The sequence below is a fragment of the Phacochoerus africanus genome, chromosome 3 (genome assembly GCF_016906955.1).
Source record: "Phacochoerus africanus isolate WHEZ1 chromosome 3, ROS_Pafr_v1, whole genome shotgun sequence".
Taxonomy (NCBI): Eukaryota; Metazoa; Chordata; class Mammalia; order Artiodactyla; family Suidae; genus Phacochoerus; species Phacochoerus africanus.
Window position 1 is genome coordinate 150331871 of NC_062546.1, and position 23924 is coordinate 150355794.

Consider the following 23924-nt stretch of genomic DNA (forward strand, 5'->3'; position numbering starts at 1 on the left):
AATAACGTAAGTTATAAAACATGTATTATCAGAATATAATTTACACAAATATTAACTCAAAATGGACCACAGATCTAAACATAAAACCTAAGACTACACAACATCTAAGACAGAGCATAAGAAAATCTTTGTGACCTTGGATTAGGCAAAGATTTCTCAGCTATGATACCAAAAGCCGGATTCATAAAAGAAAAACTTAAAAATTAAACTTCATCAGAGTTAAAAAAAAAAAACCTTGAAAAATGCTGTCAAGAGAATGAAAAAGCAAACCACAGAGATGCAATTTTTGCAAATGACATACATGATAAAGGACTTCTACCCAAAATAAAGAACTCTCAAAATTCAGTAATAAGAATGCAAAAAGCCTTTATTATTTTTTCAAATGGGCAGAGTTGAATAGACACCACTAAAGAAGCTACAAGGACGGCAAAAAAGCACTTGAAAATATACACACATCATTAATTACTAGAGAAATGTACGTTAAAACCACACCGAGTTACCTCTACACATCTACTAGAGTAATCATAATTTAAAAACGAACAAAACTTGACAATACTTGACAATTATAATTTAAAAACAAACAATACTTGACAAGTGCTGAGAAAGTTGCAACTGGAACTTTCATACATTGCTGGTGGGAATGCATAATCATACAACCACCTTAAAACAGTCAATTTGGAACTTTCTTATAAAGTTAAATAAACATATACTTACCATACTGACTCAGCAATCCCACTCCTAGGTATTTTATACCATAAAATACAACCAAACACAAAAGCCTGTACACGGATGTTTAGAGTGACTTCATTTGTAACCACTAAGCCCCAAATGTCCCTCATGGGAAATGGATAAAGTAGTACATCCACACCGTGGATTACTACTCAGCAATAGGAAGGAACTACCAACACAACTAAAAACAGGGATGAATCTCAAATGCAAATGCATATGTGAAAGAAGCAGATTAAAAATGCTACATACTATATATCATTCTACCTATATGACAGTCTGGAAAAGCAAAACCATAGAGGCATAAAACAGAACAGTGGTTGTCAGGGACTAAAGACTGAGAAAGGAGTTGACTACAAGAAGCATGAGAGAATTTTTGGAGTGATGTGATACTCTCTTATTTCTTGATTATTTTTGTTTGTCAGAACTCTCAGAACTGTACACTAAAATGAATGAATTTTACTGCAGTTTTTTTTTAAGTGAAGAAAAAATGACACACTTTTAGGACATTTTGAGCTACCTCATTAAAAAATATTTAACTAGATTTTCTTAAATCTTTATCTAGGACACCTTGGTGCCTTTTCCTCCATACCAGAAATACCTTGACTTTAATGAAAATATGACTATTGTAGTATGGCAAAGTCCAAAATGAGCCTTTATTTTCCGACTCTTGAAACATTCCAGGGCTCCATATTCTACACGGTTGAGTTATTAGGCTTTGTACCCTTCAATGTTGTCACACTTTATTTAATTAATGCAAAGTTTAGTATCTACCAACTCTCCTACTAGGAAGCTGGGATTATGACAGAAGGGAAAATATGACAGAAATGTTTAAATTTGTATTCCATCTTAGGACTTCTTTCTGACCTACAATAACATGGATAGTTCTCCCTCAGCAACCACAGGGGATTGGTTCCAGAAGACCCTGTGGATACAAAACCTGCAGACCCTAAAGTCCCTTATAAAATGGCAAAGTACAATGAATACACTTGGCCCTCCTTACCTGTGGATGTCAAACCCAAAAATGCAAAAGGCCAAATGAATATTTATTGAAAAAAAATCCACTTTAAACCCATGTTGTTCAAGGGTCAATTGTGCTTTCACATAAGGAAAGTAAGAGGGAGAGAGTGGTATTAACAGGAAAGGATGGATAACTGTGTTCATGTATCAAAAACAAACCAGATACTAAGAAAAAATTATGACACCACATAAAATAGGCTCTAACTTCAATTCCAAATGTCTAGAATTTGCCAGTATCAGTTAAATGCCCTTTGGGTAATGCAATAAAAATATTTTTAATTTAAAAGTTCTACTTATTCAAAAGAGTTCACAAAAAATGATAAAAATAAAAAAGAATCTGTGGCCTTTGAAAAAGAAGCATAATACATTCAACAAGTATCTGAATGCTGACTATATATTAATCATTACTTAGACGCTGACTGAACATTGCTTAAACACTGCTCAGTATCCAAAGCTAAACAAAATAATACTGGAAAAATGCTCTTTTTAAAGATACAACACACTTCTATTTTTTTTTAATGCAGTACATTTACCTCAAAGCCAAGTCTATCCTTTTCTTTCCAAAAACAAAAATGTGTTACTTTCTTATCCCAGAATTCATCTGGCTTCACTACACAAACCAGGGACACTTCAGCTGGAACAACATTCTATAAAATAAAAAAAAGAAAATTATAAATTATACATGTAAAATGAAAAATTTATTGAAGTTGTAAATGATTAGATATTCATGATTAGGCTAATTAAGAGATCTCTGGAAAATAAATAAGATGTAATAAAACAGAAGAAATACTCCAAACTTCAAAACATACATGGCAATAAAAAAATACTTGAAAGACAATCTGATTCAGAAGACTTTAAAAGACAATGTAATACAGACAGTATACAGACAGTACATGTGAATTGTTTTTCTGTTCTACTGAATCTAACAGGAATATAGATTACATTGAAAGATAATTTTTAGTTGAGAAATTATTAAATTTGGTTTTCCTATGATATGAAAAATTTTTTCTAACACAATCATCTTGGAGAATTTCTTCCAATGATGTAAATTCAATTTTCTCTCAAAATAAGGGTTCTTTTTAATCAACCATTATATGGAGAAGCCAAGACTGTGATTATTACCCTGAAAAAGAGTACAAAGCTAATCTTTGACAAATACAAACTCAAATTAACTATAGTTATTCCTATCACCTAAAGAATGGAAATTAACATTCACTGAGTTAATAAACATTCCACATGTATTTTATCATTAAATCCCATAGAGTTTGTCTTTTAAAATGTATCTTAAACCTAACTATTTCTACCACTTGCATTGCCATCAGCCCCAAATGAGTCTGTCTTTTGAGATATCCTCTTAGAAGGCCTTGCTTCATGTTTTCTCAGGCTCAGAATAAAATTCAAGCCTCCCTCACCAAAGCCAAGAAGGCCCTCCAAACTCAGGCCCTACTGACCTCTAGGAGCTCATCTTACACGGCTCTCCCGTGAGCTCACTCCTTTACCACAGCCACACGGACCTTCTTGATACTCCTGGAATATGGTAAGTCTGTTCTCACCTTAGACTTCGTTTTTTTTTAACTCAATGAATTTTACTATATTTACAATGGTACAAAGATCATCACAACCCAATTTTACTTTGCTCTTGATATTTCCTTTGGAATTTTCCTTGTCCTATACCTAGAAGTACTTTCTCAGTTTATTTAGGACTCCACTCTAACAGTCCCTCTTCAGAGAGATCTTCCCTGACCACCTTTATCTAAAGTAGCAACATCTGACTCAGTCTCCTTTTACCATGTGTTTTTCTACATAGCATGTATCACTAACTAATGTTACATTATTTAGTAATTTGCCCTACTGCTTATTGTCTGACTCCTCAAACAGAACACGGGCTTCCCAATGGCAGGTTACCTGATCTATCATGTCACTCCTTTATCTCTACTGCCTATGACAGTGCCTGGCATAAAGCTTTGCTGAATAAATGAATTCACATCAACAAGTGGCGCTCATCCTTCCAATTCTACGGAAGAGTAAACTGAGCTTCAGAAAACTAAAGTAACTTGTCCAAGGGAACAGTTATAACGAATGACAACAGGTCAGTGTGACTCCAAAGTTCTACCATACCATTTCAAGCGTGTTCTTTCTGAAGGCCCAGATAATAAATATTCTAGGATTTGAAGGCTTTAGAGTCTCTGCTTCAACTATTTCAATTCTGTTGACATAGCGTGAAGGTTACCATAAGCAATACATAAACAATAAAACTCTATTTACAAACTCTAGGGCCAACCACTGCTCTAGACCATAAATGGCACTACTAAATAGTAAGTTATATAATTATTATTAATTAGGGTTAAATAGAAAACCTTTCCATTTAAACATGTTGCTGGGCACATCACGAATCTAGTGCCCCTGCAATGACTGGGTTGTGAATAAAGGAAGTTAAAATTTAGGGTAGACTGGGGTTTATTCATATACTGATTGTGGAAGATTACTATTTCAACATCACTGAGTATTAAAGCTGTGAGAAACAAGAGAAAGCAATCCAGTCATTTTAGAAAATATTTGTTACAGGCAAGGCCAACACTAAGCCGTGGGTTCCCAAACAGGTACCTTCTGAAACAAAAGCAATGAATAACTACGTATGCAGAAACTGTTTGCCTAGGAGTAAACAACAGGCTATTGCAACTTCTGAAAGTGTTAATGATTAATAAATCCAAAAGTTGTTAAAATACCTATCAGAAAAGAAATCGCAAGAGGGGATTAAATCATCCATTGATTGTTCTTCAAAACTGCCACTGATCAAAGTCCAGTTCAAACAGCAAGTCCCAAACAGCTCATCTGCGACATAGTTGAATGGAAGAACATAAGGTCATAATTAATGGATTTCTCACCTAATAGTTATTTTAACAACTTGTAAAGAGAAGAATTAAACTTCCAGTTGGGAATATAAAAGTGCTGGGAACATATGTGACTGACACAGGGATCATGGGACACCACTCTACTCCCTTAAAACCTGATGCACTGGAGCCTATGTCCTTTCCAACCCAAGGGAGTGATTTCTAATGCTGAAGGCTTAGACCAGGTATTTAAGAATAAGGTAGTAGGTAGGTAATTTGGGAACCACCTCAGACACACAAAAGGTAAGCATACACTTTTAAGGGATAAAGCCCAGACCTGGGTCATGACTGTGCAGTGTTCCAATAGGGACTCTCTCACACATTCAGCACAAGAACCTGGGTGAGTTATTTAAAATCCCTGAGCCTCAGTTGACCTTTGGGGATAAAAGAACTACTTCCCAAATTTGTGAGGATGGAAGTAAAAGAGATCATTTATATAGAAAGCTTAGTACAGGACCTGAACCACACTAAGCACTAAAAATAAAAACTAAAATTACCAATTCCCATCTGTCGAATCCCAAATGAAAAATCATTCTCCTTAGTTATCATTTAAAATCTTAAATTATATTCCTTTCCACAGAACCCTAAAGCAGCTCCCAATTATTTCCCAGTTCATTTAAATTTCTTCATCTTTCTTTTGATATCACTGATATTTATCTGAGTGTTCACTATCCCATGTGACGGGCCACATATTGCCCCCAAACTGGCCCACCATCAGCTCCTTTCATTGTATTCACCTAATTTTTGAGCTATCGCTAAGTCCATGTCCCTGCCAGAAATGCCCTTTCCACTTCCTTAATTTAAATTAAATAATCTCTTTCATTTAACTAATTTTTTTTTTTAACCTTCTATACAAGCCCTTCTAAGGAAACCCAGGTACATGAGAGCAATTTGTCCCTGTTTATCACTCAAATATTTTATTTTTTATTTCAGATCACAATATATTCAAAACCCATATAATAAATCAACAAATATTTACTAGGTACCTTACTATGTGTAAGGGATAACAGAACCATCCTGTGAGGAGCACAAGGAAATATAAAACACAAGTCTAGGAGATCAGGGAGTCTGTAATCACAGCTGTTTATGAAATGCTTGTTTGGGAGCTGCTAACGTTCCCAAGAACACATCTGTTGAGTACATTTATAGATTAGAAGTAGATATAAGACTGCTATGAATCCTGGTGCTTTTTTGGAGGAAAGTGGCTAACTAAAGGGAGAAACCTCTCAGAACTGAGAAGCCTTTTCTTATTAAACTTACCCGGTCCTACTCCCCATCTGTAGCGTTGGCAGGAGTCAGAGGGAGATGAGGCAGATACAAGAGTCTGCAAAGGGCCCCAGGTTAGTCTAATAACCTATTGGCCTACCTACTTAAATTACTTAAACATGACATACTATTTTCGGTCATTTACAAACCTTCAGAATAGGGCTGAAATTCATTTTACTACTCAAAGTCAAACCTATAAGAAATGAATTTAAACAATCCAATCTGTGTATTTCAGAACTCAGTCACTGCTGAGAAGCTTGGACACAGTCCAGTAAACGAAATCCATTTGCCACTATTACCTTATCTGTTGCTGTAAAAATATAACCATTTCCTGATAGTCAAAAATAAAATTACCTGTAGCATTAAGACAACTGTTTTCACCACATTCCACTGTGATTTTCTGCCATCCACAATCACGGTAAATCCTCTAGCCTTACACTTTTCACTGAAATGAAACAAATTTACAGAGTATTAAAACAAGCTTCATATTTTATTCTTTATAATCCTAAATAAAGTTTACAGGTTGAACATATGTGGAGTAGCATTAATCTCATTCAGTTTGGTTTACATGGACAATAAATAAAATACTTCAAACTGTCCCTTCAGTTTTCTCAAGCAATTTATTTTTCTCATTTCAGGAAATATTGACAATTTATAAGCTAACTGGTAAGAAACTTACTCTAAAGCATGTAAATTCAACATCTTAAAAAGGAAAAAAAAAAACAAATCAAAGCAACATTAAATAGTCTCACCAGCCTCTCAATTTTTTTATCTATAAAATGGGGTCACAGTGAACTAGGTAACCAATGACTGTCAAGTGCATGTTCGTACCTCTTCTTCCTGCCAGAAGTATAAGGTTTGTGAAGTGATACTCTAAAACAGGTAGAAAAGTAAGCTATCATTAAACCATTGGAAATGAGCTCCTCTGTGTTCATTTGGGGACATTTAATGAGGTGGAGTAACATTCTGTATATATAATTTTTCAAACTTGAATGCACCACATCTGACCCACCTCTGCTCTCATCTTTGCATTCTTAGTCACCTGAGCAGCAAAATATTATCTTGAGTGTAAAAAGTCTTATTGCTATAATTATATTCAATTATTCAAGTGCCAACTAAAACTTCGCAGAAGCCTTCCTAGTAAAATGCAACAACTATATGAAAATACTCTATCCTAAGAACAACACTACACAGCTTTATTATTACTATAATTATTACTCTTTTTTTTTTACTTATAAAATCAACTTAACACAAGGATATCAAATGCCCTCCCTCCAATATAGTGGAAGAAACTGCAGTTTTTCAGAGCAGAGCAAGGATTTGCTAGTGAAACTTCTCCCCACTCAAAGTTCTCCCAATTGCCTACATTATAAGAAAGGTTAATAGAAGGCCCTTTCCTGAAATTTAAATCCAACAGTCCAGGGAATTTTACTAAACCTCTCTTACTCTCTCCAAGCATTCACGTTAACTTCAAGAGGATTATTGGAGAAGTGATGTCTAATTCTACTAAGAAACAGTAAGTCCACAAAAATGAGGATATTGCTAAAGATTTAGAAGAACAGGTGCCTCTGTAGGCAGGGAGAGAAGCTGAGCTTCCTGAGGAAACAGTGAAATGTTCAAGAGGTAAGGCAAACTGAAACATGTGTCCATCAAAAAAAACTTGTACACAAATGTTCACAGCAGTATAATGCATAACAGCCAAAATCAGAAGCAACTCACATGTCCAACAACTAATGAACGTAAAAACAATATGCGGCAATACATTCAATAGACTATTATTCAACCATAAAAAGAAATGAAGTATGATATATGCTACAACATGGTTAAATCTTGAAAAGAGAATGCTAAGTGAAGGAAGCCAGATACAAAATCCCACACATTTCAGATTCCATATATGTTGAAATGTCCAGAATGGGTAAATCCACAGAGATAGAGAGCAGATTAGTGGCTGATTAGGGCTGAGAGGAGGGAAAAATGGGATGAGGAGTGACTACTAATAGGTATAGGTTTTCTTGGGGGCTGATGGCAATGCTCTAGAATGAGAGAACGATGGTCGCACAACCTTGTGAATATAATAAAAAACACTGAATTGTACAGTTAAAAGCACGTTTGTGCTATGTGACATCTTAATTTTAAAATGTTGAAATATTCTATTTTTTGTATTTTGCATTATAAAACAAAGGATCTACAAAGCATTTTCTTTTTATTTTTGGTGGGGGGAGGGAAAGAAATATTAATGATCAGTTCTGGATTAGCAACAGCACATAAAGACTTGCTGGGAGAAGCAAATCTGACATCTAATTGTTTGCTGCGGGATAAGGTTAAGGAGGAAGAAAACTAGGACTAGGGAAAATACAAACCCAGAAACACCAGCTGGGTAGAGTGGAGTATGAGTGGTCAGTGAGTGGTCAGAGAAGTGGCAGCAACTTAGGGAATCTACCAATGCATTACGGAAAGTTGCAGGAAGGGGAGCTAAAGCACCCAGAGCTGTCAGTGGAGGGCCTTTCCCGGTACCAGAGCCAAGAGAAGGGTGCCATCCCTGTAAGTTGGCACTTTCCTGTCACTGATATCTGCATCTCTGAGGTACAGACTACACCATTCTGTTTAACAAATTACACAAACAACACATTTATATATCAAAGCACACTAAATTGATCTGTACATTAAGACAAAGCAGTGAAGCTCGCAAATACCATCTGCAGTGATCTTAAAGGCATAAAATACTCCAAATTTTATCTTTTGGAGTACTTAAAAACACCCTTAACCACAATTTTCTCTTATTTTACCAAGATAGATAAAGAAAATGCACACAATCCAAAGATACTTCATATTTGAAAGTTGCAAGACCACACTATCTTTTGACTTTTTTTTTAATTTCAGTCCTACAAGTGGGGTGATGGTTTAAACTGTTTTTAACAAGGACATACTTAATTTAGAAGCATATTATGTCCCTTATAAAGGATGTGTTGGAGTAAGCTAAAGTGTTATATTAATAAATTCCTATACTACTATTAATGTGTTTATAGTTTTAGGACCAATAACAACAACAACAACAAAAATCCCTGCCTCCTTATTTTTGCTCCAAGAGAGGCTTTCAAGGGTGAAGGGCTGAGTTAAAACAGCTGTTGAGAAGGGCAGCTTCTTAACAAGCTCACTGACTGACTAGAGAGACTGTCAACGGATTTTTTGGGTTCAGTATTCTGCAGCTCTTCACTCATTTCTTTGATTAAAATTAAGGGCTCCTTTTCTATTCTACTCAAAGAGCTCTGCTTATACGTACATAATGGCACTAATTTCACTTACGCTTTTATTATAATTGCTTGTTTATAACTTATCTTCATTAGTTAACATGCTTCCAAAAAAGAATATAGTCTTATTGATATCTTGGCAGCTTCCAGCATGCTTTAAATAGAGGCTTTAAAAATGTCAGGCAATAAACATCACATCATTTCTCAGTCAGAATGATGTAACAAGTGACTAAAGACTTATGAGCTTAATATCTGAGTTATTTATGGGAAGTCATCATACCTCTCTGTGCTCTAATGTTTCTTCTATAATATGAGTTTTTGTTTTGTTTTTTTCTTAACAATCAAGAGGAACTGACCTAAAATCTAAATTTGAATTTTTTTTAAAAAATTGAAACTGGAGAGAAATGGAAAGGTAACTTCTGATGTTGAATCTCCACAGAATTAGAGTAAGTTGATCCAGCCAACCAGTTGATCCAGTAGTGTGGTGGGGTCCACACGGCCATGTGCTATTCCTTTCCTGGCCCCTGGAGGTCTGCTACCCAGTGTTCCAGAAAAACCTGAACTCCTAATTTAGGAAGGATATGTCATCTAAGTCCCTAAAACCTGTTATTTCATCCATTTCGCAAGTACTCTTTGCAGCACTTCTCTAAAGAGAATTTAAGTATGGGTAAAGAGTTAGTCTAGATGATTGAAGGTGGTTGGTCTAGATGATTGTTAGGGTATTGTCCAATCCTGATATCCCATGATTCTATAACTGACCAACAAGTTCCCTTTGAACTAGAAAATGCTATAATTTTAAATATACACTGGATATACTGTTGAAAGAAAGTTAAAAAAAAGATTTTCAGTATTTCCATATAATACTACGTTCACCAGAGTTAATTTCATATGTCTATTATCAACTGTGATAGATCCAGGTTAAACGTGAATGAAGACTAAAAGTTACCAATAGATAATGGCTCTGATTGTAACAGAGGTGGCTACAACCATGACTACAAACACAGGCTTGGGGTCAGACTGCCAGATCCAAATACTCCTCCAGCCCTTGTCTGTCATAAGTTCTCGGTCAAGATACTTTACCCACTCTTTCTATGCCTCAGCGCCCTTATATGTAAGCCAGGGATAAGGATGATGGTGCTTGACTCATAGGGCTATTGTGAGAAACAAATGACTTATTGTAATCTATTTTTTCCTTAAATACAGAATATTCTTTTCCCTTATGTCTTCCAACCATCACCATGAGTAAATTTTCAAGTCCATTTCAAATTTAAAGTCCTCAAAGGAAACCAAGACCAGCATAGACCAACTTCTTATCCCTCAAAATAGCATCTACTGAAGGGCAACTTCTGTATTTATTTGATTTTCCAAAAATATGTAAGATGTTATAAGGATGGTCAGCCCACATTTGAGTACACAGAGCTCTGAAGAAACTGTAGTAGTAAAATAAAATAAAGGGCATAAACCCATATCCACTGACTACTGACCACTGACTTAGTATAAGTTACTACACAGGATTATGAAAAAATACAAATAATACAAAGTTTCCTGCCTCAATAAGCTTAAAATCATTTACAAATGAGAAAAGGTGGGGAGAAAAGTATTTTAACTAGTATCTACTTAATACTCACAGGCACCACCTTTTTAAACTATTACTAAGGAAACAACATACATCTTTGAAAATTTTTAAAACATGAGACTTGAACAATGTAAAAATTCAAGAATTAGTATTAAACACATCGTAATCAAATGCCTAAAGAGTCAGAAACAGCAAGTGCCATAAGTTTGGCAAACAGGTGGAAGATTCTGATAAGTACCTATATAAAGGAGCTAACAAAACTTAAAAGGATTCAGGGCAAGAGGAATACAAACAAAGTTACCACTTTTTAATTTGGGGAAGTTTCTTAATTTCTCTGCCCTCATTTTTATCTATGAAATAGGGATAATAATCAATCATATGGTTATTTTAAAGGTTAAGTATTTAAAACTAAGTGCTTTGCATGATAAGTGCTCAAGAAATGCTAACTGAAAGGGTGAGTCAAATCATACACGGTCTTGGCATAGCAGTTAAGAAGGTTGAAAGACTATCCTTGAGAGCACATACCTAGTCCTTGTCTTCACAATGCATCATGTACAATATCTACACTTGGTATCAACAAAGTAAATGACTAGTGAATTGAATTCATTGTGTAGAAAGGAGAAAAAGGTCATAAAAAGCTGAGAAGGATGACAGAACTGCTGTTTTGGTGAAATTAATCTCATACTTATGTGAAAACTGGGGAGAGAATGGGGACAAAGAAGTTAGCTGGGCTATCACTGCACTAGTCCAGCTGGACAATTCAGCCATCCCTCTACATGAACTTAGGCATATGGAAAGAATAGAGAAGACAGAAAATTTAAAAATACATAGCAAAGAAAGGAAGTATTAGCTGTCATATTTTAAAGTGGGACATTAGAAGTTTTCAACACACATTTGTTGAATGAATGAAATGGATATTAAAAAAGCAGTCATCAACAGCATAAAGCATGTTTAGAACATTTAACTACAGTGCTCTAAAGTGCTCTGAGGTCAACATGATTATACCTTCATTTGAGAGAATTGCATTTGCTGAGAAGTTTAAAGGAAGGTGCTGGCTCAAACACTGAAGCTTGTCTCATTAAAAAATAAAAATTAAAAAAAAAAGAACGAAGAAGAGCCACCCCAGTCACACTCTCACAGACTATACCGAACAATCCTAAAGGTTTAAGACCAATCATTGATCAATTAGTGTTGCATTCCTATTCAAATTATCTTCTAATTGCTCTGCAGGGTCCAATAAGCCCCAAGGAGGCTCCTTAAAAGTAGGGAAGGGGGCACTGAAGTGGAAGCAGAGTTTGAGAAGGCAGGGGTGAGCAGAAATGGCTGTGGGCCTTCACTTCTCTTTTATAAATTTAGTTTCTGTGTAAGATTTTCTTTGAATAAAAATGTCCATAGATAAAATGTTTTAAAAATATGAACATACAGAATACATGCCCCATAGAATTCTGGCAGTTATAAAACTACTTAAATGGGATCCAAATGATAATTTCATCATTTTAAAAAATTACAGAACTATAGAGCTGTTATATTCCCTTTCATGATTTATTTGAGGTCATTTCTACGACTTCATTGCTAAGTCTGATTCGTTCCTTCAATATGCATACAACAGAAACCTAAGTCTCCAAATCATCTTTATTGGCATTACGGATGTGGAAACAAATAAAACATCGCTCTGCCTTCAAGGACCTCACAGCCTAATAACAGAAAGACCGAACAGTAAACTCTGTGACACCAAGAAAAGAACAGGAAAAACTGCCTCCAAGGGCTCCTTACAAAGGTAAAGGTAACACAAAAGGTTGAGAAACACTGATGTGTATGTTTTCCAACATGTTTTTAAAAAGCAAGTGGTCTCAATTTCTTACAACCACACTTTCTGCAATAGTACTGAAACAAATTTCATTCTATAACTGAGTGTGAATATGCTTCTGATTGAAAATTTTGAAATATATAAAGAAATGGTATAAAATAAAGACCTACTACCCACTTATGAGATTTTGGTTAGTGCTAATCTCAATATACACTTTTTAAATGAAAAGTTTTGCAGATTAATTTATATTTATTGTCTTTACCTCCATAAGGGAATCTTGAATTTGATTCTGCTTTCTGAATCATAGAATAATTCCTAATCCTGTTGTTTAAGTCTAAAATGCACAGCAATAGCTGGGAAAACAAAAGAAAAATTCCATTTACCTCTCCTAAAATTTCACACTCAGGTTGGCCCAAATGTATCAGTCCTTAGTATTCTGTATTGAAAACCTTTTATAGGAAATGGGACAATAATGGTTTAGTCCTAAACTCCACATAGAACTGGACAAGAGGAGTAACCTAAACAAAAACTTAGTATTCAGGTCAGGCTACAATTAACCTGATCCTCTTCTTTCTTCTCCGACTTTTGCTCAAGAGTCTAAAACAAAAAACAAGCTTAGTTCGGCCAGACTATGTAAAAAGCAATCCAGAAATGCCCCCATTTTCAATTACGCTGGGTTAACCATTTGAAATAAGTATGTATCAGAGTTCCCTGATGGCCTAGCAATTAAGGATCTGACACTGTCACTGCTTTGGCTTGGATCACTGCTGTAGTGCAAGTTCAATTGCTGGTCCAGGAACTTCTACATGTTGTGAGCACAAACAAAAAAAATGAATAAATAAAAATTTAAAAAGTAGGTGTGTCATCTTGTCCCTGGTCATTAAAATAAGCATAAAATAGGTAAGAGGACTTCCCACTGTGGTACAAGGGGAATAGCAGTGTCTCGGGAGCAGTGGGAAAAGGTTCCATCCCTGGCCCGGAACAGTGGGTTAAGGATTCAGCACTGCCACAGTTGGGGCTTAGGTTGCAACTGCAGCTTGGATCTGATCCTGTCCCGGAACTCCATATGCCACAGTGTGGCCAAAACAAGAAAAAAAATGTGGGTGTGTTTCTGGAGTTCCCTCTATGGCTCAGTAGGTTAAGGACCTGATGTTGTTTCTGTGAGAAGATGGGTTTTATCCCCAGACTGGTTCAGTGGGTTAAGAATTGAGTGTTGCCACAAGCTGCAGCATAGGTCGCAGATGTGGCAAGGATCAGGTGTTACCTTGGCTGTGGCGTAGGCCATAGCTACAGCTTCCATTCAACCCCGACCCTGTAAGTTGCCTCATGCCGCAGATGGAGTCATCAAAACAACAACAACAACAACAACAACAACAACAAAAACCCAAGAAACTGGTTTTCATTTTTACATAACTTTTAGGAAACTGTTACTATATGCAAAATGTTAATTTTAACATTTTCTTTGCAAAGAGAGACTACTTTCAGGAGTTCTCTTAAGGCACAGCAGGTTAAAGTCCAGTGTCTCACTGAAGCAGCTTGGGTCATTGTGCAGCACAGGCTGGCCCAGGAACATCTACATGCCACGTGGGCATAAAGGTGTTTATTAGTGCACAATTCAACTTTTTTGTATATTTGAAATTTCTCATAATACAATGTAAAAGCAGTTTTGAACGGTAGGCATTCTGAGGCAGAAAAATCAGTTTCTAAGACTACACTTAATAAACTGCTCTCCAGAGTTGCAATCAAGATCTCAGAAAAAAAAAAAAAAACACAAAACCAACACTCTAGTTCCTTAAAGTAATGGCAAATACTGATATTTAGCTGCCAACTATGTTTTTAAACTCCAGTTATAGGAAGCTGATCCAAGAAGGCAGAAGACTAATAATTTAGAGCTTTCAAAATTTTTGAGAAATTCAAACTATAGCAGAACAATTATCAAAATAAAGTACCCAGGTTATTTACTTTGCCTTGCTAAATTTAAGTCCTTTCATCTTGTTTCAATTTATATACTAGCTGGCAGGTATGTATAGATATGCAGAAATTTATTTATAATTTACAATGAAATAGTATTATATGCATATCTATATAAGAAAGAAAGGAGAGAGAGAAAGAAAAACTTTAAACAGTGTAAGGCTATTTTGCCCTTCACTGTACTTCCTGTTTGCACACCCACAGTGAACAGACAGGAGTGAAACCGCTGGTCCATCTGCCTGCCTCAGTTACCCAGTGCCTCTAATAGAGTGAGCATCCTGGTGGGCTGAGCGTGATTCTAGCATATATAAGCATGCATTTTCTTATCACAAACCTAATCATAAGCCAACTATGCCCTCTGGAACTCAGCCTCAATGACATGTTCCGATGCTAGAAAAAACTAGTATGCTCATGGAAAAATAGTTCATAAGTCTCTAATCCTTCCTTAGGCATTTTTCAAGGGTAATTTCGACTATCAGGAATTTTTACATGACATTCTAATTTCAGAACTTAACCTTACATAAGATGCAAATACACTGTATGCATCTCAAGTTTTGAAGGGCTCTGAAGTGGTGGTGACAGGAACTACAGATTCTAATCTCAGCCCTACTACTAATTAGCTGTGTGATTCTGGGTGAGTAACTAACCTCTGAATCTCAATTCCCTCAAATATAAAATAAGGCAGTTGGTTGAGATGATCTCTAAGTTCCCTGAACCCTTTCAACCATCTATGATTTCACAGAATTTTTTTTTTCACAAATTTATTAGCTATACATCTAACTACTATTATTGACCTAAAAAGCAGTATGCTATCTAATGATGAATAATACAAATTACTGAAGTTCCCATAGTGGCTCAGCGATTAACGAACCTGACTAGCATCCAGGAGGACTCAGGTTCGATCCCTGGCCTCACTCAGTTGTTTAAGGATGCAGTATTGCTGTGAGCTATGGTATAGGTCGAAGACATAGCTCAGTTCCCGTGTTGCTGTGGCTATAGTATAGGCCGGTGGCTACAGCTCTGATTTGACCCCTAGCCTGGGAACCTCCATATTCCAAGGGTACAGGCCTAAAAAGACAAATAATAAGAAGAATTACTAATCAGCAGCTCAGAGAACAAGGAAAGTTATTAATACTAATACACTGTGAGATCTGATAACTTTCCTTTCCAGAAGTTAAAAAAAAATCTTTTTTTCATTTGAAGACCACTATTTCCTCAATAGTGAAAAAACAATCAGTAAAAGAATCATTACATTATAAAACAATACTGGAAGTAGATGTGATTAAAGTCATTTGATCTCAAACATTTAACCCTGTGTTCTGCAAGGTGGTTTAAAATGAAAAAATCTATTATGTCAATAATGCAATACAGGAAAAGGATACAAAGGATTGTTTGCTCTAACTAAAGTTCCTCCATATTTCACAAACGTGCAAATAATCTGCCTTCATACTCGTGCTTTATTGCAGTGGTTTACAAATTAGGCTGCATATTAAAATTATCTGGGGAGTTCCCGTCGTGGCGCAGTGGTTAACGAATCCGACTGGGAACCATGAGGTTGCGGGTTCGGTCCCTGCCCTTGCTCAGTGGGTTAACGATCCGGCGTTGCCGTGAGCTGTGGTGTAGGTTGCAGACGCGGCTCGGATCCTGCATTGCTGTGGCTCTGGCGCAGGCCAGTGGCCACAGCTCCGATTCGACCCCTAGCCTGGGAACCTCCATATGCCGCGGGAGCGGCCCAAGAAATAGCAAAAAGACAAAAAAAAAATTATCTGGGAAGCTTAAAGAATTTTTTTTAAAAGTCTGATGACCAGGTCTCCCAAGAACAACTGGATCAGTGTATCTGGAGGTGGACCCACAGGCATTAAAATTTGAAAAAAATCCCCACATGATTCTAACATGAAGTCAGACTTCAGTCCCTCAATATCACACATAGAAAAGGAAGTTGGGAAGGAGTTTTTTTGTTCTTGTTGCTGAAATGATGGGTAGGCTCAAGCAAATACAAAGACTTAAGTGTTGTTTTGTCTTCACCCAAGAAATATAAACATTAAAAAAATCCAAGAATCTGTGGGTTGAAATACAAACTTTTTTTATTTTTTAAATAAAATTACATTTTAAGCTCTGAATAGCTTTCGTTCAATATATTAAAATATAAGGAGGTATTTATAACTATACAGTGAAATAGCGACCTAAACATAAGATACTTTCTACCAAATTCACTTCTCTAAGTTTTCTTAAATTACATGGTGTATAGATGGATGCTCCACCTTTGCATTCCTTAAAAAGGTGACAGTACATACATTTTGTAAATCTGTATCATTCAGTGCATCAGGAATGTAAAATGTCTTTATCTGCTGTGGCATCAGAAATTACTGATTTTAGTGTTTTCAATAATAATTTCACTGCTAACAAAAGCAGGTAAGGTTGGAAAGCATACTCTAACAAGAGCAGGAATCATTAGTAAGTAAATGACAGCATATTGAAATTTAAGAAGACACCTGTAAGAGTCACCTTGGAATGCTGAGTAGGTAGTCTAAGGTGACACTTAGCTCATCCATATTTGTCTGTTCCAGGCATAATGGAATTGTCAGAATGAGGCCACTTCGTCTGTCCTTCCCGCCTATTAAAAAATATATAAATTTAACATATAACAGATATTAAAGCACTAAATGAATAATATATATTTGGATCCAATGTTACTAAAACAATTATAAATTTAAGACATGAATAAAAAACTAATAGCTGTTTATTTACACATTGTAAATGTTTATAGTATAACAGCAAAATTATATAAAATTTAGGAAAAATAAGAGGAAAAAAATTCACCCATGAAATCTTCACTTAAACATAACAGTTACCATTGTTTAATTTCTTCAGTCTGCTTCTTACTGTAATCAATTCATCAAACACCTATTGTTCGCCCAGCAGAGTAAGCATTTACAAATAAATTTCCAATCAACCTAGGAGGAAAAGCTTTAAGTCATAAGAAATAACAGCATGAATTAAGACGGCTTATGTGCTAGGCTGTATTGTCCAAAATATATAAAATATTATAAAAAGGAATTTATAAGACAATAAGAGTTGTAACAAATATAAAAAGCTTCACAGAACAGTTAAAACTTGAGAAATGGGCAAAATTTATAAACCAAGTCAAAAGCGCATTCTGTGACGAAGATTGGAGTTAATTCACAAAGGCCAGAAAGGCATTCTTTGTTCATGAGGCAATAAATAGAAAGCCTGGTTCAGCTGAGAAGCGTGTATAGGACTTGGATATAGAAGCCTGAAAGCCAGGTAGTGAAACACACTTACATTTCATGGATGTTCAAGTCCTCTTCAATTTTCTATAAGTACTAAAATATAACTAGTACTTTTATACACACATAGCATCTTTGAAAGTTTCCCACACAATTGATTTTCACACTGAAGCCCATCTTTTGACCCAAATGACATTTATGGCAATTTTAGAAACTTAAAAACCAGCAAATACTAAAGAAAGCAATTCTACATGATCTCTATCACAAAGAAACTGAAAGGAGTGAAATAAAAAAATGACTCCTATGGATGACATAGATGCAATTCACGACGTACCAACAATAAATGATCTTTTATCAGGATAAGCATATAAATTACTAATATTCAACCACTTTGTTTAATATCAACAAAGGCTAATTTCAAGGGATTCAGCTTAATAGATAATCAATAGTGACTTCAAATGCAAATTTTTTTTAAGAATACAGGTTTTATTTTTTTAAATGAATTGTGCCCATGGTTTTCAATGTTGGTTTGAAAAGGTTTTTTTTTTTTACTATTAAAAAAGTCTGAAAATTACTAGTTGAAATAAATTTAGTAGATAAAGTCCAGAGGGGTTGGGCTCAGAGAAGTTTCAACTGCTTCTCAAAAATTGCTAAGCTCTATCCCTGCGTTAAACCAAATCTGCAAAGATTCATATCTGAACTGTAGCAGTCTGACCCTCTGAAATTGTCTGCAGAGGACAGGTCTAATCTTCAAAACCACATCAAACCTCAAGCCCTCAGCTTTCACTAAGGGACAATAAAATAATCACCAGTATAAATGCAAAAGAAGGCAGATGCCAAAAAGAAAAAGACACTCCAGAAAGGTATGGTCCCTAGGGTCAAAATGCTGTACAAAAACAAGTGTATTAAGAATTCAAAAATGTCACTGATAAAGTTTTGGGTTTTTTTTTAATAATAATATTCACTCTTGGCATCAGTATGGGCAAACAGGCATTTTTTAAAAAAATATTTCTATTGCAGTACCGTTGACTTACAATGTTTAAAGTGTACAACATAATGATTCAGTTATACATATACATATTTCAGATTCTTTTCCATTATAGGTTACTTTAAGATACTGAATATAGTTCCCTGAGATATATACAGTAGGTCCTTATTGTTTATCTATTTTATATATATAGTAGTGTATAGTAGAAGTAGTTACTTCCAAATTCCGACTGTACACCTCCTCCTCCTCTACATTTTGGCAATTGTAAGTTTGTTTTCTGTCTGTAAGCCTATTTCTGTTTTCAAACAGTAGGTCCTTATTGTTTATCTATTTTGTATATATAGTAGTGTATAGTAGAAGTAGTTACTTCCAAATTCCAAGTGTATACCTCCTCCTCCTTTACATTTCGGTAATTGTAAGTTTGTTTTCTGTCTGTGAGCCTATTTCTGTTTTCAAACAGGCATTTTCATACGTTGGTGGGAGAAATAATTGAAACAATATTATTTTTAGAGGGCAATCTGACAAAACCTAAGACAAATTTAAATGTAAATTCTCTTTAGTACCTTCACTTGTAGGAATTTATACTGCTGAACTTGTATAAAATGCACTGTGAGCAAGAACATTCCCTACAACATCATTCATATCACAAAAATAATTAGAGAAAACAGAAGTGTCAACTGGTAAGGGAAGAAGATTTTTTTAAAGGAGAATACAAAATAAATAAACAATACTAGTGGAATTCAATATCTTATTCTGCCCTTTATAATCTATGCTAGAAAAGCATCCCAATTTAAATAGAAATATAACATACATTAAAAAAGGACTTAGGCCTAAATATCAAGCCTGACTATCAAGACAATTCTGACAGGACCTGAAGAGAATAAGAAAGGAAACAAGCAAAATAATTTAATTTAAATAATCTTAAACAGACAGGCCACAGTACCTACTCTAAAGCATGTGCAAATTTAATCAATGATCCAAAATTGCAGAAAACTGCTACACCCAGTATCACCACTTGCTTTCACACTAGTAAAACAACTCAAAGCTTCTCTTTGACTCTTCCTAGCTGATGCAGACTTTGGATTAATAACTGAAGATTTATTCAAGTCTGTTATAACCAAGTTTGGTGAAAACCATATAACTTGTACTTCATAATTTCTCCTCATAGGAAGATGAAAGACAGAAGGTAGGATGGAAGGTATAATAAAAATGAATTACTCTATAGTTCAGAATCAATCATTTAGATGCTGGTTAATCAGTTATTTTCAGCCTGTATTAATTATTTCATTTTTATATGAGAAGTGAGAAGTCATGATCTTTCCCTTGCAGAGGTCATTTCAGTCAAATTACAGAACCAAATTAAAACAGACCTGCCAAGTAACAACAGTGACTGAGTTGGCTTGCATAGCAACCCATTCTGAGTAAAAGGTGTCTAAGAAATACCTTCAAAATAAAACTGTCATAGAAAAAGAAAATGCATTCCTGCCAAACTGACCAAAAAGAAAAAAGGAAAAAAAAAAAGCTTAAACAAGTTTATACATGAAACACTTCCTATGTTAAGGTGAAAACATACCTGAAAGGGGAGATCCCATTGTGGCCTACTGGTTAACGAATCCGACTAGGAACCATGAGGTTGCAGGTTTGATCCCTGGCCTTGCTCAGTGGGTTAAGGATCCAGCATTGCTGTGAGCTGCAGTGTAGGTCACAGACACGGCTTGGATGTGGCATTGCTGTACCTGTGGTGTAGGCCAGAGGCAACAGCTCCAATTACACCCCTAGCCTGGGAACCTCCATATGCCGCAGGTGTGGCCCTAGAAAAAGACAAAAAAAAAAAAAAAAAGAAGAAGAAGAAGAAAGAAAACATACCTGAAAGGAAGGCTAGTTTTTTCTTCAGAATGGGTAATATTACTGAGGCCTCCATTTTACTCTCGTAACTTCCTCTAGTAAATTTTCTTTTCTGAAAACACAAAGTGAAATGTCAACTACAAGATAATAATTACTCAATGATATATACACACACATGCACACAGACATACGTCATTTTTTTGGCTGCACCTGTGGCACACAAAAATTCCTGGGCCAGGGATTGAACCTGCTCCACAGCAGTGACAATGCCCAATCCTTAACCTGCTGCACCACCAGGAAACTCCAGACTTACCTCATTTTACTATGTTTCCTTTTATTTTATTTTTTACATACTAAAGGCGTGTGGAAACCCTACATTAAGCAAGTTTATTGGTGCCATTTTTCCACCAGCATTTGCTCATTTAATGTCTCTGAGTCACATTTTGGTAGTTCTTGAAATATTTCAAACTTTTCCATTATTATATTTTTTATGGTAGTCTGGGATCAGGGAGTGAGCCTTGATGTTACCACTGCAAAAAGATTACAATTTGCTGAAGGTTCAGATGACGGTTAGAATGTTACCAATAAAATATTTAAAATTATGGTGTGTATATTGTTTTCTTAAATATAATGTTATCATACACTCAATAGACTACCGCATTATGTCAACACGACTTTTATATGTACTAGGAAGCCAAAAACTTCATGTCACTCACTTTATTATGACATTTATTTTACTGTGGATGACATTATCATCTAGAACTGAGTCAGAAGAATCTCCCAAATATGCCTATACTTGATGGCTTACCTGGGGTTTCTGAATCTCAGCGTTATTGACATTCTCAGTTAGGTTATTTATTCTTTTTTGTAAGGAGTTCTCCCATGCATTGTATAGTATTTAGCAGCATCCTTGGCCTCTACCCACTAGATTACCAACACCACTTCCCCTTCCCAGTTGTGACAAACAAAATGTCTCCAGATGCTGCCAAATATCCTCTGGCCAGCAGATTTACAGCCCAGTTGAGAACCACTCGCTTAAATGTTTTTCAGAGCAATGCTCTTGGGCTAGAACAGTACCTGGTACAAAGCAGTGATTCAAAAAGTTACTGAAAAAAGGAATGAATCAGTCAAACAGGCAATATTCTATTATTCTCCTTATTAGTTACACAGCTCAATTCCAAATAATCTGCTTCTTTCAGATCATCTATCAAGTGGCTTTCCTTGATTTCCCATATTTTTGCTTCCCCATCACACATGGTAAGACATTTTACCCTCATGTTTATTAACCTCAAGATATCTCCTAAAGCACTATTTCAATTTTTGTGCCCACTATTGTCTCTATCTATTTTGTATTTTAAATTCTCCAGGGAAAAATCTGATTAGCCCAGTTGATCTTTCTGTACCAATTCACTGATCTTGGTTTGGTTTTCTAGTGTGCACTCAGGCAGAGCCAAGACTTTTGGTTAAATACAAAATGGGACTTCCATACAGCAAGGGCTAAGAGCAAATGGGAGCTTTGGCATGGCAGGAATCTGCATGCTTAGCCAACCCTGTGACTATCAAAGCAGGATTTTAAGAAAAGAGTATTTTTAAAAGAAAACATAAGAGGAAAATCAAAGGTTCAGGTCTGAGAGAGTATTCTCATCACATTTTATCCCTCCTCCCCTTGTCCCACTGCAGCCCCCCCCCATCACTATATATTGACAGTTTCCCGGAGGACACTATAAAACTGCATTGTACTTAGTGAAAGTATACTCTTTTTCTATAAACAGCTGCCTCTTTTTTGAGATGCAACTGGCATATAAAGTTATATTAGTTTCAGGTATACAGTAAGATTCAATATTTGCATGTATTGCACAATGGTCACAATAAATCTAGTTAACACCCATCATTTTACACAGTTGTAAAAATTTTTTTCTTGTGATGAGAACTGTTAAGACCTACTCTTTTAGGTCTTTCAAATATGTAATACAGTGTGATTAACTATAGTCACCAGAAAGCATACTCTTTTGAAATAATTTTCCAGCAAAGCAGAAAATGTGACTCTACATGAAAGTATATTACTTATTCAGCAAATACTTGCTATGAATTTATCCCATTTCAAGCAATGTGCTGTCAGCTGGAGCTAAAAACTCAACTCATAGCCCTGGCCTGAAATAAAATGTAGTCTTTTGAGGGAAAAAATAAAAACACAAAAGAAAGAGATTATTAAGGAAAAAAAAATGCAGACTTAATACTTGTCAAATAATGACTATTTAAGCAAGCTACTTAAAAAAGTATTTTACAGCTTTTGCATGTACAATTAAAAAAAAAATCTCCACCGGAGTTCCCTTCATGGCTCAGTGGTTAACAAACCTGATTAGTATCCATGAGGATGCAGGTTCGATCCCTGGCCTTGCTCAGTGGGTTAAGGATCCAGCATTGGCATGAGCTGTGATGTAGGTCACAGACGAGGCTTGGATCTTGTGCTGCTGTGGTTGTGGCATAGGCCAGCAGCTACAGCTCTGATTTGACCCCTAGCCTGGGAACCTCCATGTGCTGCAGGTGTGGCCCTAAAAAAGCAAACAAACAAAAAATCACCACTACTTGCACCTATCTACAAAAGAAACCATGCTGTCAAAGTAAATATGACATATTCTTTTCAAGTTATATCCTTAAATAAGTTTTTGCAATTTGTTTTACATCAGTCCAGGCTAACATACTATTAGCAGAAAGAAGTTTTATCCTTGAATATGTGTTTGCAATTTGTTTTATATCAGCTCAGGCTAACATACAATTAGCTCTCATTTTACATTTTTAACCTAAAATAGTAGCACTTCATGTTTCCAGATCAGTATCTTGACCTGATGAGTTTGTTATCCTGTTCTACCAGGACCAGACAGCTCAGACTCATGCCTAAGGTCCCTTTGCTTGTGACCAGCTGGTCAAAGACCAAATGCAAATGCTTGATAAAGTGACTATGAAAGCCAACATTTAACAAGTGTTTACTAAAAGGCATATACTGTTCTAAGAGATTTACTTATATAATTTAATTATTCCTCACAACATTTCTATGAGGTAGGTACTATTATTAACCCCATTATAGGAAAGTAAACTGGGACCGAGAGAGGTTAAATATGGCCCAACATCTCAAAGTTAGTAAGAAGGGAAGTTAGGACTCACACCTAAGCCATCTGTATCCAGTAAGCTGGATATCCTCATGTCACACTATCAGCTTATCAATAAAACAGCTCTGAAAATAGTCAGCAACATCTAGCCAAATGAACAAGATGGAGTTCTAGTTATATGCAAAATAAAAATATCTAGAGGACATATATAATACATATACTATACAATTT

General features: G+C 35.6%; 1 protein-coding gene across 3 annotated transcripts in view; it reads right to left on the minus strand.

The window, feature by feature from the left end:
* The window catches only part of SESTD1 (SEC14 and spectrin domain containing 1), a 128970-nt gene that overhangs the window by 62264 nt on the left and 42782 nt on the right, over positions 1 to 23924 (minus strand). For all 3 annotated transcript variants that reach the window (XM_047772992.1, XM_047772993.1, XM_047772994.1), the window contains 4 exons: positions 20608 to 20698; positions 17011 to 17119; positions 6258 to 6348; positions 2280 to 2393 (listed from right to left, as the gene is read on the minus strand). In XM_047772992.1, the coding sequence (XP_047628948.1) occupies positions 2280 to 2393; positions 6258 to 6348; positions 17011 to 17119; positions 20608 to 20662 (369 nt within the window). In that variant the 5' untranslated portion in view covers positions 20663 to 20698. The remainder of the gene's footprint in view (positions 1 to 2279; positions 2394 to 6257; positions 6349 to 17010; positions 17120 to 20607; positions 20699 to 23924) is intronic.